The 13,443-nt window shown below is 39.6% G+C and overlaps 2 protein-coding genes across 4 annotated transcripts; one reads left to right on the top strand and one right to left on the bottom strand.

Moving 5' to 3' along the window:
- The first annotated feature begins 464 nt into the window (after positions 1 to 464).
- Positions 465 to 6,912, top strand: LOC123190099 (acyl-CoA thioesterase 2). Of its 2 annotated transcripts, XM_044602676.1 has the most exons (17): positions 465 to 673; positions 749 to 841; positions 1,317 to 1,384; positions 1,902 to 1,983; positions 2,130 to 2,176; positions 2,310 to 2,435; positions 2,769 to 2,846; positions 3,873 to 3,960; positions 4,167 to 4,279; positions 4,898 to 4,960; positions 5,034 to 5,089; positions 5,473 to 5,565; positions 5,752 to 5,808; positions 5,887 to 5,988; positions 6,083 to 6,131; positions 6,228 to 6,296; positions 6,516 to 6,912. In XM_044602676.1, the coding sequence occupies exons 1-17, from the start codon at positions 658 to 660 to the stop codon at positions 6,591 to 6,593; spliced, it is 1,278 nt and encodes a 425-aa protein (XP_044458611.1). In that variant the 5' UTR covers positions 465 to 657; the 3' UTR covers positions 6,594 to 6,912. The 2 variants fall into 2 exon arrangements, with proteins under 2 accessions (XP_044458611.1, XP_044458610.1); XM_044602675.1 differs by having other exon boundaries at positions 517 to 841.
- Positions 6,913 to 11,105: 4,193 nt separating this feature from the next.
- LOC123185856 (uncharacterized) lies at positions 11,106 to 13,194 on the bottom strand. Of its 2 annotated transcripts, none has more exons than XM_044597671.1 (2): positions 12,794 to 13,194; positions 11,106 to 11,730 (listed from the first exon to the last, which is right to left on the bottom strand). In XM_044597671.1, exons 1-2 carry the CDS (start codon positions 13,085 to 13,087, stop codon positions 11,656 to 11,658), a joined length of 369 nt encoding a protein of 122 aa, XP_044453606.1. In that variant the 5' UTR covers positions 13,088 to 13,194; the 3' UTR covers positions 11,106 to 11,655. The 2 variants fall into 2 exon arrangements, with proteins under 2 accessions (XP_044453606.1, XP_044453605.1); XM_044597670.1 differs by having other exon boundaries at positions 12,820 to 13,194.
- Positions 13,195 to 13,443: the final 249 nt, after the last annotated feature.

Raw genomic sequence — 13,443 nt, 5'->3', positions numbered from 1 at the left:
GAACGGTCAAAATATCATCTGTTTATGTGAATTATATTTGAATTTGAATAAAATCTATCCAATTTGAATGAATTTCGTCTGGGTTTTTCGTATTGTTGTCCAAATATATATGGATATTATTGGATGACGGCCTTCCGCATCTGTATCCATGGACTAGTCCCCTATCCGCGAACAGATACGGATTGTTTTTTACGGATTATCGTTGGAGATGTCCTAATAGTGTGATTATACGAGCATCAAACGGTTGAAGAGATGCCCGACGAGACAAGCATTCCAGTAAAGCGCACATGCATAACGATTCCCCCATCATCAATTCGGGTCAGCGTGGGCAACCGTTTGTCGTCGACATCTCGGCTACCCCACATATATTTTGTCCTCTGGCCCACACGCCACTGAGAGAGCACTCCAGCGACTCCAGCCCCGTCACGCGTCCACACCTCTCACGTGTGGAAAAAATATAAAAAAAAACCCGAGCAGGTATACGTTCCTCTCGCCTCGTCCTCCCCACAAATTCCCGACCCTGCCAAATCCCAATCGCTTTTAACTTCGAGATTTTTATTTATTGTCCGCCTTCCCGGAACCGCAGCTGCCTCTCTGCCCCGGTGCTGCTGCTGCTGCTCCCCTCCCACCCGCCGCGCGCCGCCGACGCCTCCGCCGATGGACCGGGAACAAGGTAAGGCAGCGGCGAGCCTGCCGGATTTGGGAGCGACTGTGGCTAATTCTGGGGACGATTCCCGTTGGTGTGCAGTGACGGAGTTCCTGGGCCAGGTGCCGCTCCTGCAGTGCCTCCCCGGCTCCTCCATCCGCAGGATCGCCGAGGCCGTCCAGGTCAAGCACTACGGTGAGTCGCGCGCGCCGCCCCCCGTCCTTGTGCTGTAGCGCCCCCTAGATCGACCGGTCGGCCCACCGGGCTTGCCTGGTTCAGGCGAGCGCAGCCTAAATCTGGCTTGCCTCAGTTCAGAGTACTCTGTACTGAAGGATGCTCTCTGTGTCGGTCAGTGATGTCTGATGTGACTCCCATGATTTGTATTAGTTCACTGTACTTCAAACCGCGCACATGATTCTGTATGCATCTCATGATTCTGCACTGGCGTTGCGATCTGCATAAATAGAAAATTTTAACCATCGAGAGCAACTGCATGCAAATTAGGCTGCTAAAAAACTGGGCGCTGCATTTCAGTGCGTACCTATTAACTAGATGTTGTTTAGCCCTTGACTCTTCGGTGTATGCGCAGTGGTGGTGATTTTGTATTCACTGATTGTGGTGTGGGGTCAAGTTGATTTATGCATCTTGTTTTCATGGTGGTATTTTGCAGAACCTGGTGATTATGTCGCCCGTGAAGGTGAACCCGTGGATGGCCTTTGCATCATATTGGATGGGCAGGTATTGGTCATGCTAGTTCTTGCTTCACTTATTTACAGAGACACCTTTCTTTGACAGAATGGCAGAGTTCATTATAATGCTGCTGTTCACTATGAGAGGTCCTGATTACTATCTGAAAAACAATACTATATCAGCAAATTTGAATGGGTTGGGTGCTTCATTTTCGGCATTACAGATAGAAGATCATTCGTTGGCCTACTCGTAGGCTTGTAAATAACTTTTTTCTATTTGTCATCAATGCATCGATAAGCGAGGCTTTTTGCGATTTCTCAAAATGATGAAACATAATTCGTTACAAGAACTATTTTCTTTCTAAGTTGCTGGGAAATCATGCAAAGAAAAGAGTGATGTTCAATTTCTCTATCGTTGGTTATTTGCATTCCTGCTCTGGGGGAAAGACTAAACCTGAGTTTTATAGTTCCAGACCTTCAGAGTAAAATTCCTATCTCAACAGCCAAGAAAGTATTGCTCTATCAAAGAATTCTTTAATTTGAAAGACATTGTCATTATCTTGCAGGCTGAAGTTTCTGCTCCTGCAAACACAGAAGAAGCAAACCGTCCAGACTATGTGTTAAATAAGTATGACTACTTTGGTTACGGTAAGACATCTCTATACATGATTTTAGTTTTGTTATGGACAGTATCTATTTTCATCATGTATGTCCATATTTTGCTTGAAAAGACTAACAGTTCGTATTTCATGTATTTTTTTGGATAACTCCTAATGTTTTGTATTGTTTTATAGGGACCAATAGTTCTGTACATCAAGTAAATGTTATTGCGGTGACAAAGGTATAATTTTCCATATTCTGTTTTCTAACTTGATATTTTATTAGCTTTAGGATTTCCGTTTGCAGTGATATTAGCTGATGGCTTTTCCAAATCCAATAGTTGGCTTTAGCTTATTGTTATTCATGTATTGCAGCTGTCCTGCTTTGTATTGCCAAGTCAATATGGACATCTGCTGCAAACCAAGACAATTTGGAATGCAGAAGAAACACCTGAAAGCCATTCATTGATGGAACAAATTTTACATTTAGAGAAATTAGAGGTATGTCTAGATAGATGTATGCTTGTATCTATGATATTTCTATTTTGTCAAGGTATCATGTCTCAGTTTGCTCACTGTACTGGAGGAATGATGATCAGACATACTAATTGCTTAAATCGTAACATTTATGCTATGTCTGCTAACTTTGATTTAATATCATCGTTGGCCATTGTATTTTATTGACATTTCCTAAAAGAAAGAAATACAAGAGCAAATTTGGCAGTTTCAGTTTTGCATCTCATGGTCTACAAGTTAAAGAGACAAGCATGCTATCATAATAATTTACAGTTTACTTCCTGATCTTGCTTACCTTAATTCTTATCTATTTTGTAGGTTGATATCTTTCGTGGATTTACTTTGCCAGAAGCTCCAACTTTTAATCAAGTTTTTGGAGGACAATTGATTGGGCAGGCATGCTTCAACCACTCTCTTAGTTGCTGTCATCTATATCTGCCAACTGCATGTATTTGACCGCCTCATTTCTATGCTCTGGAGGGATATCCTAGTTCCTATATTTAAGTATGAATATGTGAATCACCGAGTCAATGCTAAAAGGAAGCTTCTTAAGCATGCTTCTGAATTCCCTCAACTTTTAGAAACATATAGTTCACATGTATGAGTATCTCCACAAGAAACAGTTCAGTAACAGATATACATTTTATGTTTGAATAATGCAATCAACTTTCTTCAAGATAGCTCTGTTGCATTGTTGTTGGCGATGTTTATCCTTTTGGTATTTTCTTTCATAATGTGTTATCAACCTTATTGCTAATTAGCTTCTTCAATGAAATTAAGTTATCAAAGTTGTTCACATAAATGTTCCTTTTGAATGCCTGTACGAATTCATTTGAATTAAGACCAGAAGATCCAGAATTCACCTTTGTGAACTCACTTGGTGATTATAGATTTCTAGGAACTCTTTATATTTTTATTTGAAGTTCTGAACTCGGGACAAGATCAAATAGAAATCTTCTTTGTCATGGTTGCTGTTAACTGTAGATTTTTTAATACAATACTTGGAACCCAGGTAAGTCTCAGCTTTTCTGTTATTTAAATGGTGTTCACTCAAGATATCAAATGGAAACCAGTCAGTTTTTTTTTTCATTATCAAATGAAACCAGCAGTCCATACATCAGCTCACTTAGGGAGCAGTTCAGCAGAAAGAAAAATAGCTAGACAGAAAGGTTTTAGAACATAACACAGGCAGTAAAACTAGTCAGTATTTGACACTGTATGAACCTTATTCTGATTCAGTTATTTGTGTTTGGTTAAAAAGCACTGCTTGGTCAGTGGTCATCATAACTCACTCCCTACACTCCCATACAAGAGAAAAAACATTTACTGTAAAACTGACTAGTTTTCACTATAAAGGGGGGTAGAATAAAAGCTTTGCACATCATTGCCAATGGTTTTCACTATGTCTTAACCTTCATGCAGGCACTAGCAGCAGCATCCAAGACTGTCGATTGCCTGAAACTTGTGCATAGTCTGCATGCAATTTTTCTAATAGCAGGAGACAATAACAGTAAGAATATTATAAACTTTGTGTTCATTTTGTCCATAACAGGGGGCAAGCAGAAACTAAAGTCTGGCCTATAATTATCAGTACTGTACTCGTATTAATGCCCTGTTCTGTAATTATCCTTTTAAGTTTTGATCGTTAATGCATTATCCTTTTGTTCAAACAAAACTATGTTTATATCTGTCTTTGTTATGTCCTCTGCTATATAGTGCCAATAATATATCAAGTGCATCGGGAGCGTGATGGAACCAGCTTTGCCACCAGAAAAGTGGAGGCAAAGCAGAAAGGCCTTGTTATGTTCACTTTAATTGTTTCTTTCCAGGTGATTATCCTTAAAGTTGTATAAATAATTATAGCAGAATAGTTAGGCAAGTTTTAGTTATTTTTAACACTCCCAGTGATATAACCAGGGGAAGCGTGTACCTTGTTCATGTTGAGAATATTAGACAGTAGCTCAAACGACAGTTTTGTACCTAGTAGCTTCCGAAATGTTGTGTCAAATAGTTGTTCCTTAGTTTATTAGTGTTTAAACCCCCTAAACTATATCATCTGTCCAAACTCTTCTGCACAAAAAATGAAAAAAAGGAGTGCCAGACTGAACAGAGAATTGTGTTCACTATCTCAATACTAGGTTCATATGTTCCTAAGAGGTTTCCATGATAATCAAATCAAGCATGAATAGACATACTATACAAAGTTTTAAGTTATTAAATTTTAAACCCAGAGTTGTTTTGCTCTATCCGCTGCCAATAGATCAATTCAATTATTTGTCCCAAACAACAATCAGCATATATGTATCAAAGTGAAGTAATAAATTTGTCCAAGAGTACAACTAGCAAAATGATACTACTAGGCGATACATTGGAGGATCAGCCCCACTAAAGTAATCTACTATACAAAGAAGAAAGGGTGTCTAACTTCTGTTCTGGTTCTTTTGCAGAAGGAAGAATTAGGGTTTGAGCATCAGGCTGCAATCATGCCTGTCGTTCCTCCTCCAGAACAGGCAAGGATTTTTGTCACTTTCCTCTGATGCCCTTGGGGAAATAGTCTTGGAACTAATAAGTAATCAAATGCAGCTCCTGAATATGGAGGAGATACGGGAAAGAAGACTCACTGATCCACGGTTTCCGATGTAAATTTTCTTGACTACGAATCGTATGTTTTGCTAGTTGGCTAAACTAACTGTTTTAACTTAAAAATATTCACCTTAAGATGCAACATCTTCTGAACTGTTAGAAAAGCATGATTGTTTATGTGTTTATTAGTTTTCAAGTGGATCCCCCATTCTGGTAATGGCACTAGTTCGATGACACATTTGGAATAACAGTAATAACAACAATTAAGCCTTTAGTCCCAAAAAAGTTGGCGTAGGCTAGAGGTGAAACCCATAAGATTCATTTAGAATATCATAATTATATACTTCTTAAGCTTCAGTTGTCATATGAATATGACAGTACATTCATTTCTTTATCACATGCTGTCATACCTGAGTCCTGACAGTTCAGTAATCTGCAGGCAATATAGGAACTCAGCTGCCAAGAAAAAGTTTGTACCTTGGCCCATTGAAATGAGGTTCTGCCAAGATTCTAAATCTCAACATGAACCAAGGTAAGTTTGCGATGAAATTTTTTTGCGGCCTTGAGATTCACTAATCATTTGTTTCTTCGTGGCTCACGGATCTTTTTAGATAGAAATTCTAAGCTTCAGTATAGATTCTCCAGACTAATATTTTTTACATAGATCGTATTGCAATATATGTTTTTCTGATTCAGTAATGCATCTGATTCTTTTCAGCCTGCATTATTGGTTTAGAGCTAGAGGAAAACTTTCGGATGATCCAGCTCTGCATAGGTTGGCCATTTATCGCTGTACATTGGTCATACTTTGAACAGCTGGATATGCTGATGACATTATTCTATGGTATTACAGATGCGTTGTAGCATATGCTTCGGATCTACTATATTCAGGCGTCAGCCTAAATCCGCACCGGAAGAGGGGTTTGAAGACATACTCTCTCAGTCTTGATCACTCGTATGTTTCAAGAGTCATTATCGGGGTTTTTAATTTGCCACATTCGTCCCACCAATAAATGGTCTCTTTTCTGTTGCCTGTTAATGTTTTGCAGGATGTGGTTCCACAAGCCTGTGAAAGCTGATGACTGGTTGTTATATGTGGTAAGCTATTGGCCTGTATCTTCAATCGATCATGATAGAAATAAAATTTGTTCAAGAGGCTCTCATCTCAATGTCATCTTCCCTTCATGAACACAGATCGACAGCCCATCCGCACATGGTGGTAGGGGATTCGTCACCGGACGTATGTTCAACCGGCAAGGAGAGGTATGCACATTAATTTCATTCTTTCAAAGCTCCGACTGTGGTGCTGCTTACTCCCTCCGATCCAAAAAAGTGTGTTTTGAACTAAAACTGAACTAAAGCCACGACACTCTTTTTGATTCGTAGGGAGTACTATTTTTCTCATATAAAATAAATTCCATAAATTGTCAGCTCATCGTGTTACTATTTTTCTCATCTAAAATAAATTCCATAAATTGTCAGCTCATCGTGTCGCTGACCCAAGAGGCGTTGATTAGGAGGGCCAAGACACCCGGGCAAACCCCAAGGCCGAAGCTTTGAGATGTGCAGAAGAGCCATGCCTGTACTTTAATATTTTCTTTCCCCTTGCTGTCCCGTATTTTTATCTTATATAGTACACGGGGACAATGGTGAGATTTATGCATAGGAGTACAGCTTACAGCTTGAATTTGGCACACATGCTTATTGTGAACGATTGTATCCTCGCATGCTGATTCACATTCAGGTTTTCCTTTGCATATGTGGATGGCAATTGCCATCAAACACGCCGCACATGAATGTAGACAGATGTACCTCAAATTCGAAGTTTTGTAATCCTGAGGTCATGTAGTACCATTTCAAATATCTGTTCCACGCTCAATTTAAAGTCTCGGGCCTCATGCGAAGAAGTTAAATATATTGCGCCTATTCCACGCATCTGTTAAATTGGCGAAACTATTGATGATGTGATGCTATCCTATACTTGTGACACTATCCTATACTAGTTAAATGCCCGTGCGTTGCTACGGGGCATGATGCATGTAAATGAATTGATTAGATTATTTAGTGGCATAGATACGTAAATGATGAAAATGAATGGTGTCATGGGCCGCATTTCTCATTTCACATTGGTCAGCAATATGAAATTATATGTTCTCACAATGTTGTAATTTCTTCTTCACCTGAAGGTCCACAGAAATAATAGCCATGGTCTCCATCTTGAAAGCGTCAATTTTTAGAACATGACGTTCGTAGGGGTCAAGAGGAAGTTGTTGCATGGGGACACTGAATTTGTTGAGTTTATGTTGATAAATGAAGTGTGAACTATAATTCAAAGGAAGACGTTCACTTCGCTGCATGTTGACTGTCGTTCATTTTATGTTGGCAATATAAGTGTGACCCATATCGCGACCAGGAGTAGATTCCAATTCTGATGCTTCTTAGGTAAGTATTTAGTTGGTTTAGAAAATGCAAATGAATATGTCAAAAGAAAAGAATTTCTCAAGTCATGCTATATAGGCAATAGTAATTGTTTACATGCCAACTTAAAATAAGTAACATGTGTGCGCCGACTAACGACTAATATAGGTAGCTAATGGCAAATAATAGTTTATGTTTCTTACAAAAACATATCGTGAAATAACAATAATAACAACCAACTACAAAGGATCAGATTTCTAACTTGGAATGGGGCAAAGAAACATCTCAGTAAAAGTTTTGACCTTGGATTCAATTAAACATTTCCACAATCATGAAAAATGGTGAACATGACACAAGAAATATCTCCAAACTTTCTTTCGGGTGCATATAACTGTTTGTAGTACAATTAGGCATCTCAATGTAGTACAATTTTGAATTTGAAAACCTGAGAGAACGAATTGCTAAGCTCAGTTCTCTCTACAAAAAGTCAAAGGCTTCCTTCCCACCAAAGCTTTTCTGCTATCTACACAATCATATATGAGATGGTTTTGCAGAACATGTATCCTAAGATCGTTAAGGAGCCATTCAGTCAGTACTCATAAGCCTAACTCATGCCTCCACGAGTCCTTTACTACGTCTTTTCTTCTTCCTGACCTTCCCCTCCTTTGCACCTGCTCGACCTTTCTCTTCGACTTTGGTTTCTATTCTCATGAAAATTGGCTTTGGTTCCATCATTGCCTGGCCTGCTTTAAGGGCTCCCCATTTGGTATCATACTACAGGACAGTTAACATAGGTTTGTAAGCAAATTGTGCCATAGGGAAATCTTAGTTTTTTTATCATTAGTTTGCTGTATCAAGAAAAACAAAGGAATTGCAGGTGGTTTTAAGATAGAGCATCCTTATTGAGATGACTTAGATCAGGGAGGAGAAGATGCACAAACTCGCCTTACAAAAAACAGACGGGAAAGATCATGAACATTGTTGTCTTTCTATTGACGAAGAATAAAATAGAGCATCGGGAAGATGATAAATAGAAGAGAAGCAAATTGTCTTGCAGTCGATAGGAACCATTTGGAACTTACAACTTGGATGCTGGGAGATGGACATCTATTTTTTTTTCTCTGGTTAAAATTGGAATTGGGAGTCTAGATGTGTTATATAAGAACATAAATGTTTTCTAGTAAGTTATGAAATGAGATGTTACAACATGGCTGCATTGTTAAGGTATAGTGAAGCACAATAATGTTGATTCATTCAGCAACATATTAAAATCTCAGACCAAGTTCAGGTGGCTTATAACCTTCTTATGGGACATGGACCCACTATATGAATGTGCTATACATTGTCATCAATGCATTACTCAGGTGCTAGATTAACATTAAAATTTCCATGCAAATGAACTGAATCGCGTACCAAAGTCAGGGGAATTTCGAATTAGAACTCTATATATTTATTCAAGCATATATGAAAAAAAATGGAAAATCAGTCCAAAATATAGATAAGAGTGTGTTCGTTTGTGAGTCAAACGATCGATTTCTCGTATATTTTTTTGGAAAAATGTGATGTTCTGCAATAACATGAGAGAAGTTTGGAGAGGTTGAAAGCAATGAGGAGGTGAATCAATTCGATGCGTAGAGGAGTGAAGAGTCAAGTCGAACTTTCAATACCAGAAGCAGTTTCAGTGCAATCAACACTAAGACCATACTGGACTTTGTGGTGGCAAAAATAATTTATTTATTTAAGATAAAGATTATATGTCCTATTTACAATCTTCATAAAATAATAGGTTATTTGGTAAGTTTGCTGATAGGAATTTTGTGAGAGCTTTTGCAGAGCACTGTTCGACGAAGTAGTTTTAGTGGCATGGCATGCATATACAAATACACTATTTTGCTTCGTAGAACGCATGAAGCTGGTAATTTGCTGAAATCAGATTTAGCTAGTAGTATTTGGATCATTATCAAAGTACAAAACTCATTGCTAGACATATTAGAGTCACTAAATGGGCTCTCTGATATCCCAACTGAATGCCTAACTTATCATATTTTCAATAAGTAGCAGCTATACTCAACTCTGAAACTGTAAATAAAAAAAACGTATGTATTATTTAAAATACACCAATGAAATATGGATCCCATAGCTACAGTTGCAGGAAAACTTTCATATAAATGAAATGTATTTAAAAAGCCTATCTAGTTCCGTTCTCAAACTCAAAAAGAACCATATAAGCAGAAACATGTACAATTCAACTGAACCATACATCTATCTTAATATTTGCACGGCAACAATGTTAAAATCTTACTACAAATCAACCAAGAAAAGTATACCATATTGCACTTGATTTAGATAGATCTAAGAAACAGGTAAATCTGAAATGTCAAATGTATAGGAAAATATTTGGGGTCAAGAATCTACCTCCCTTAATTCTGGAGGACAAAATTAGTAGTTGTACCCTACAGATAATCTGATATTTCAACAACATTCAAATACTCTCCACACTAATAGTAGTTGTAAAGATCCTATAAACGTCAGGGTGAACTGGTTGGTCGGTGGTTCATTTGTGGATGTGGAGAACACATGTATACTGCAGGGTGCCACTGAATGCGATGCAGATCAACCAAAGCTTGTTCTTCTCCGCTTCCTAGAACACATAATCTAGTCAAGAGCAGTCCATTCCATTCTATGTGGTTGGAAAACAACAACTTTGTGATTATTTGTAACATGCTATGCATCTAAACCAACAAACATACAACTACGAAAATATTGGTACAATGAAAATTATTCATTAGCTCTTCTCAAAGATCATTTCCTCAAATTTGAGGCTATGCATTGGGAAAATATAGATTTAAAAAAATCAAGCAAGAAGTGCACTTTGGTCATGTAAAATCATTTATAACCTAGGAAGGCAGATAATATATAGATATAATGGAGAAATGGAAAACATTTCAAAATTGGTCATTCCTATGCGTGTATACAAACTTAGTTCTAGTAGTACCTAAAATCAGTCGATGGGCTGTGGCGGTATATAAAAGACAAAGGTGACCCCTCAATACACATTTGCATAGAGCTTCTCTATGCAAACGGCCACTGGGGCGCAGCAGTGTGCACTGTGACTACCACATTACACACAATTTTCTTTCTTAACCATGTGCAATGAGATTATCAATGCACACCAGTTATTATTGGGCAGAAAGTAAGCCCTGCATTCAGCAAATACCAGACATTCACAACACGACCCATCCTGTTTAAGTTTGAACTGATAATTTTGAGTTCCTCATATGCCATGCTTGCCCCACAATTACCGTGCTATACCTCAATTAGCTCTGAAAAGTATTCATGTTGCTAAAACTGAAAAGACTGATAATCACAGTGCTAGAAATACTACCATAACAAATTACTTCTTTGATACACATATTGGTAAGTTGTTATTATATAGTGTTCAGTAAGATTATCTTAGTTGATATCCGATAACTTCTGCTTAATATATGAGCATCGTAATGTTCCGAATGCTGACCACATTGTACATCGTATGAGAAAACAGCTAGCAGGAGAATTAAGAGTATATTGCTATTACACAGGCTTCACAATCAGTAGGCAATGTTAGCCTATCGCACATTAATATATTAGAACTACGGGTGACAAAACAGGAACATGTACCGCCTTGCCTTTCACATATAATGTTCAGAAACGGGTTACCAAAGAGTACACAGCCTGGAGAAGTGAGCAAAATAGCCACACACTGACACACACACACACACACACACACACACACACACACACATTGATTAAATACATCTGAACAAAATGTTACTCCCTCTGCCTAAAAATGTAAGACATAAAAAAATGGTACTACTTGAATCAGGCTATTTCAACGCCAACATGTTACATTTTGAGACAGAGGGAGTACATCCATAGTGTAAATGTCAATGCTTTGTCAGTAATAGATCCCGCCTAAGTACTACTTGAATCAGGCTATTTCAACACCAACATGTTAAAAATGGTACAATTGCTGAGTGAGCAAGCAGCCCACGCGTAATAGATAAAACAGAAGCACGATATCAACACTACCGCCTTCTTTGGAAAACAGGATGTATGTTCAAATTCAACTGCTCCACCTTCTCCATACGAGCAACACATTCATTCATTCTCTCAAGCACCTTAGGCATCGCCGCGATATTTGCCTCGGTCTTGGACTTGAACAACTTTAGCTTTTCAGTAATATTTTGTTCAGCTTCGGCGTGCGAGGTTCCAACGGCAGGTTGTGCTTCAACTGGAACTTCTGCAATATCCATAATGGTGTCAGCCTTGGTGTACTACCATTTTTCTGTAAATTGTCACTGCATTACTATACGTTTGCCCTTTATTCATGCCATGACAACTGATGTTTAATCTATCATGGTTGCAAAGTAGCAGCCTGAGCTTGTAGTCAGGTATTTTTCGAGTAAATAACAGCAAAATTCGTAGGGGCTGACTTCTGAGTTCTGATGATGTGACACACATATTTAGTTGAATTTGCAAAGGAGAAAACAGGGCGAGAAAAATAGCAGTCCACTTTTTTAGCTTTCGCATTTGAAAGGGCAAATAATTCTGGGTTACAGTTATCTCAGCAATTGCCGACCAGATAACAAACCCAGCTAAAACCACAATGCATCCAATCAGGATTCACTCTGCCAGCTCACGCCTTATAAAATAACCATGCAACATGTTTTCTTACACATAATATATGTCAAACTTTACATAATTCCCCGTCACTCACAGTAAAACACAACAATCCTGTAAGGTCAAATGATAAATTGCCAACATTTCGTTTCTTAACTGAACTAAGTTGAGATTACCATAAGAAGAAATAAGCATGAATTTCTAGGTTCTGTTTCACGCTGCAGTCGGTTATGATGATCATGTCTGCCTAACAAAATTACGCCTATTTTGCTGTTTGGCTAACAAAGCTTCTCTCTGTTTTCGTGGTTATATTTCCACGACTGATTATAAAGTTAGTTCTGCACAACACAACAAAGCTTAGCAAGCACAAGCTGAGCCTTAGCAAATATTGTCAACTACAAGTGGCAATCAAATAACTTACCTAGACTAGAAATCAATGATTCCTATGATTATTTGAGGAAAAATTGTGCAAACAGAAACAAATCCCTCCCTCCGTTTCTCTCAATAGCTCAAGAGTGTCAACATAGATCCAAAATGCTGGCTTTTACCCATGTCTCCCTATTCCCAAGCCCTGACTAGCAGTAAATCACAAACGGGGGCATTTTTCTATGTGTACTTCAAGCACTACCGGCAAATCATACAAATCTCCAAAATGGGGACGAATTAACCGGAAACCCTAGTACCGGAGAGAGGCCGGAAGCGCGCATACCGACGAGGCAGGCGGGCGGGCGGAGGGCGACGAGGCGCGATACTGTCGCGTCGATGAAGCGGGCGGCGGCGTCACGGCGGTGCTCGAGTATCCGGCGGCCCAGATCGGCCACCTCCCTCTCCAGCTCCTCAATGTCCTCCTCGTCCGCCGCCTGGTCCGCCCCTAAGGAGGTGGAGGAGGAGGGGACGGCGGAAGATGCAGGGGCCTTGCGCTTTAGGCGGTTGGGCGTTGCTCCGGCTTGGCTCGGCGACGGCGAGCGCCCCGCCATGGGGAGCTAGGAGTGCGGGGGGGAGCGGAGGCGAGCAGAGAAGCGGACCAAGGAGAGGCGAAGAGAGCGATTCAATTTTGGCAGATGGGAGGTGGGACCCGCATTGAAGTTAGCTCGCTTCTCTCTTCTTCTAATGAATCTGAAGAGGGGTCGCTTCTGAAATCTCGAATTCAAATGAAATTGGGCAGAGCAACTCACACAATGTCATTTGAACGGAGCCCCTCTCTCAACCCTAGCCGCCGCCAAGTTTCCCCCTCACGCCGCCGCCATGTTTCTCCCTCACACCGCCGCATCCCCCCCCCCCTCCCTCTTCCCCATCTCGCGGCAAGAGGAGTGGCGGTGACATCGACGAGATG

Source organism: Triticum aestivum, chromosome 2A, assembly GCF_018294505.1.
Source record: "Triticum aestivum cultivar Chinese Spring chromosome 2A, IWGSC CS RefSeq v2.1, whole genome shotgun sequence".
Classification (NCBI taxonomy): Eukaryota; Viridiplantae; Streptophyta; class Magnoliopsida; order Poales; family Poaceae; genus Triticum; species Triticum aestivum.
Note: the sequence above shows the minus strand (reverse complement) of the source record. Positions and strands in the feature narration are given on the sequence as shown.

Bases quoted from the DNA above. Each gene is read 5' to 3' on its own strand.
- LOC123185856 (XM_044597670.1), bottom strand. From the start codon at position 13,087: ATGGCGGGGCGCTCGCCGTCGCCGAGCCAAGCCGGAGCAACGCCCAAC. The intron at 11,731-12,819 runs GTATGCGCGCTT...TGGATATTGCAG, and splicing joins CCCGCCCGCCTGCCTCGTCG to AAGTTCCAGTTGAAGCACAA.
- LOC123190099 (XM_044602675.1), top strand. From the start codon at position 658: ATGGACCGGGAACAAGGTAAGGCAGCGGCGAGCCTGCCGGATTTGGGA. The intron at 842-1,316 runs GTGAGTCGCGCG...GGTATTTTGCAG, and splicing joins CGTCCAGGTCAAGCACTACG to AACCTGGTGATTATGTCGCC. The intron at 3,961-4,166 runs GTAAGAATATTA...TCTGCTATATAG, and splicing joins AATAGCAGGAGACAATAACA to TGCCAATAATATATCAAGTG.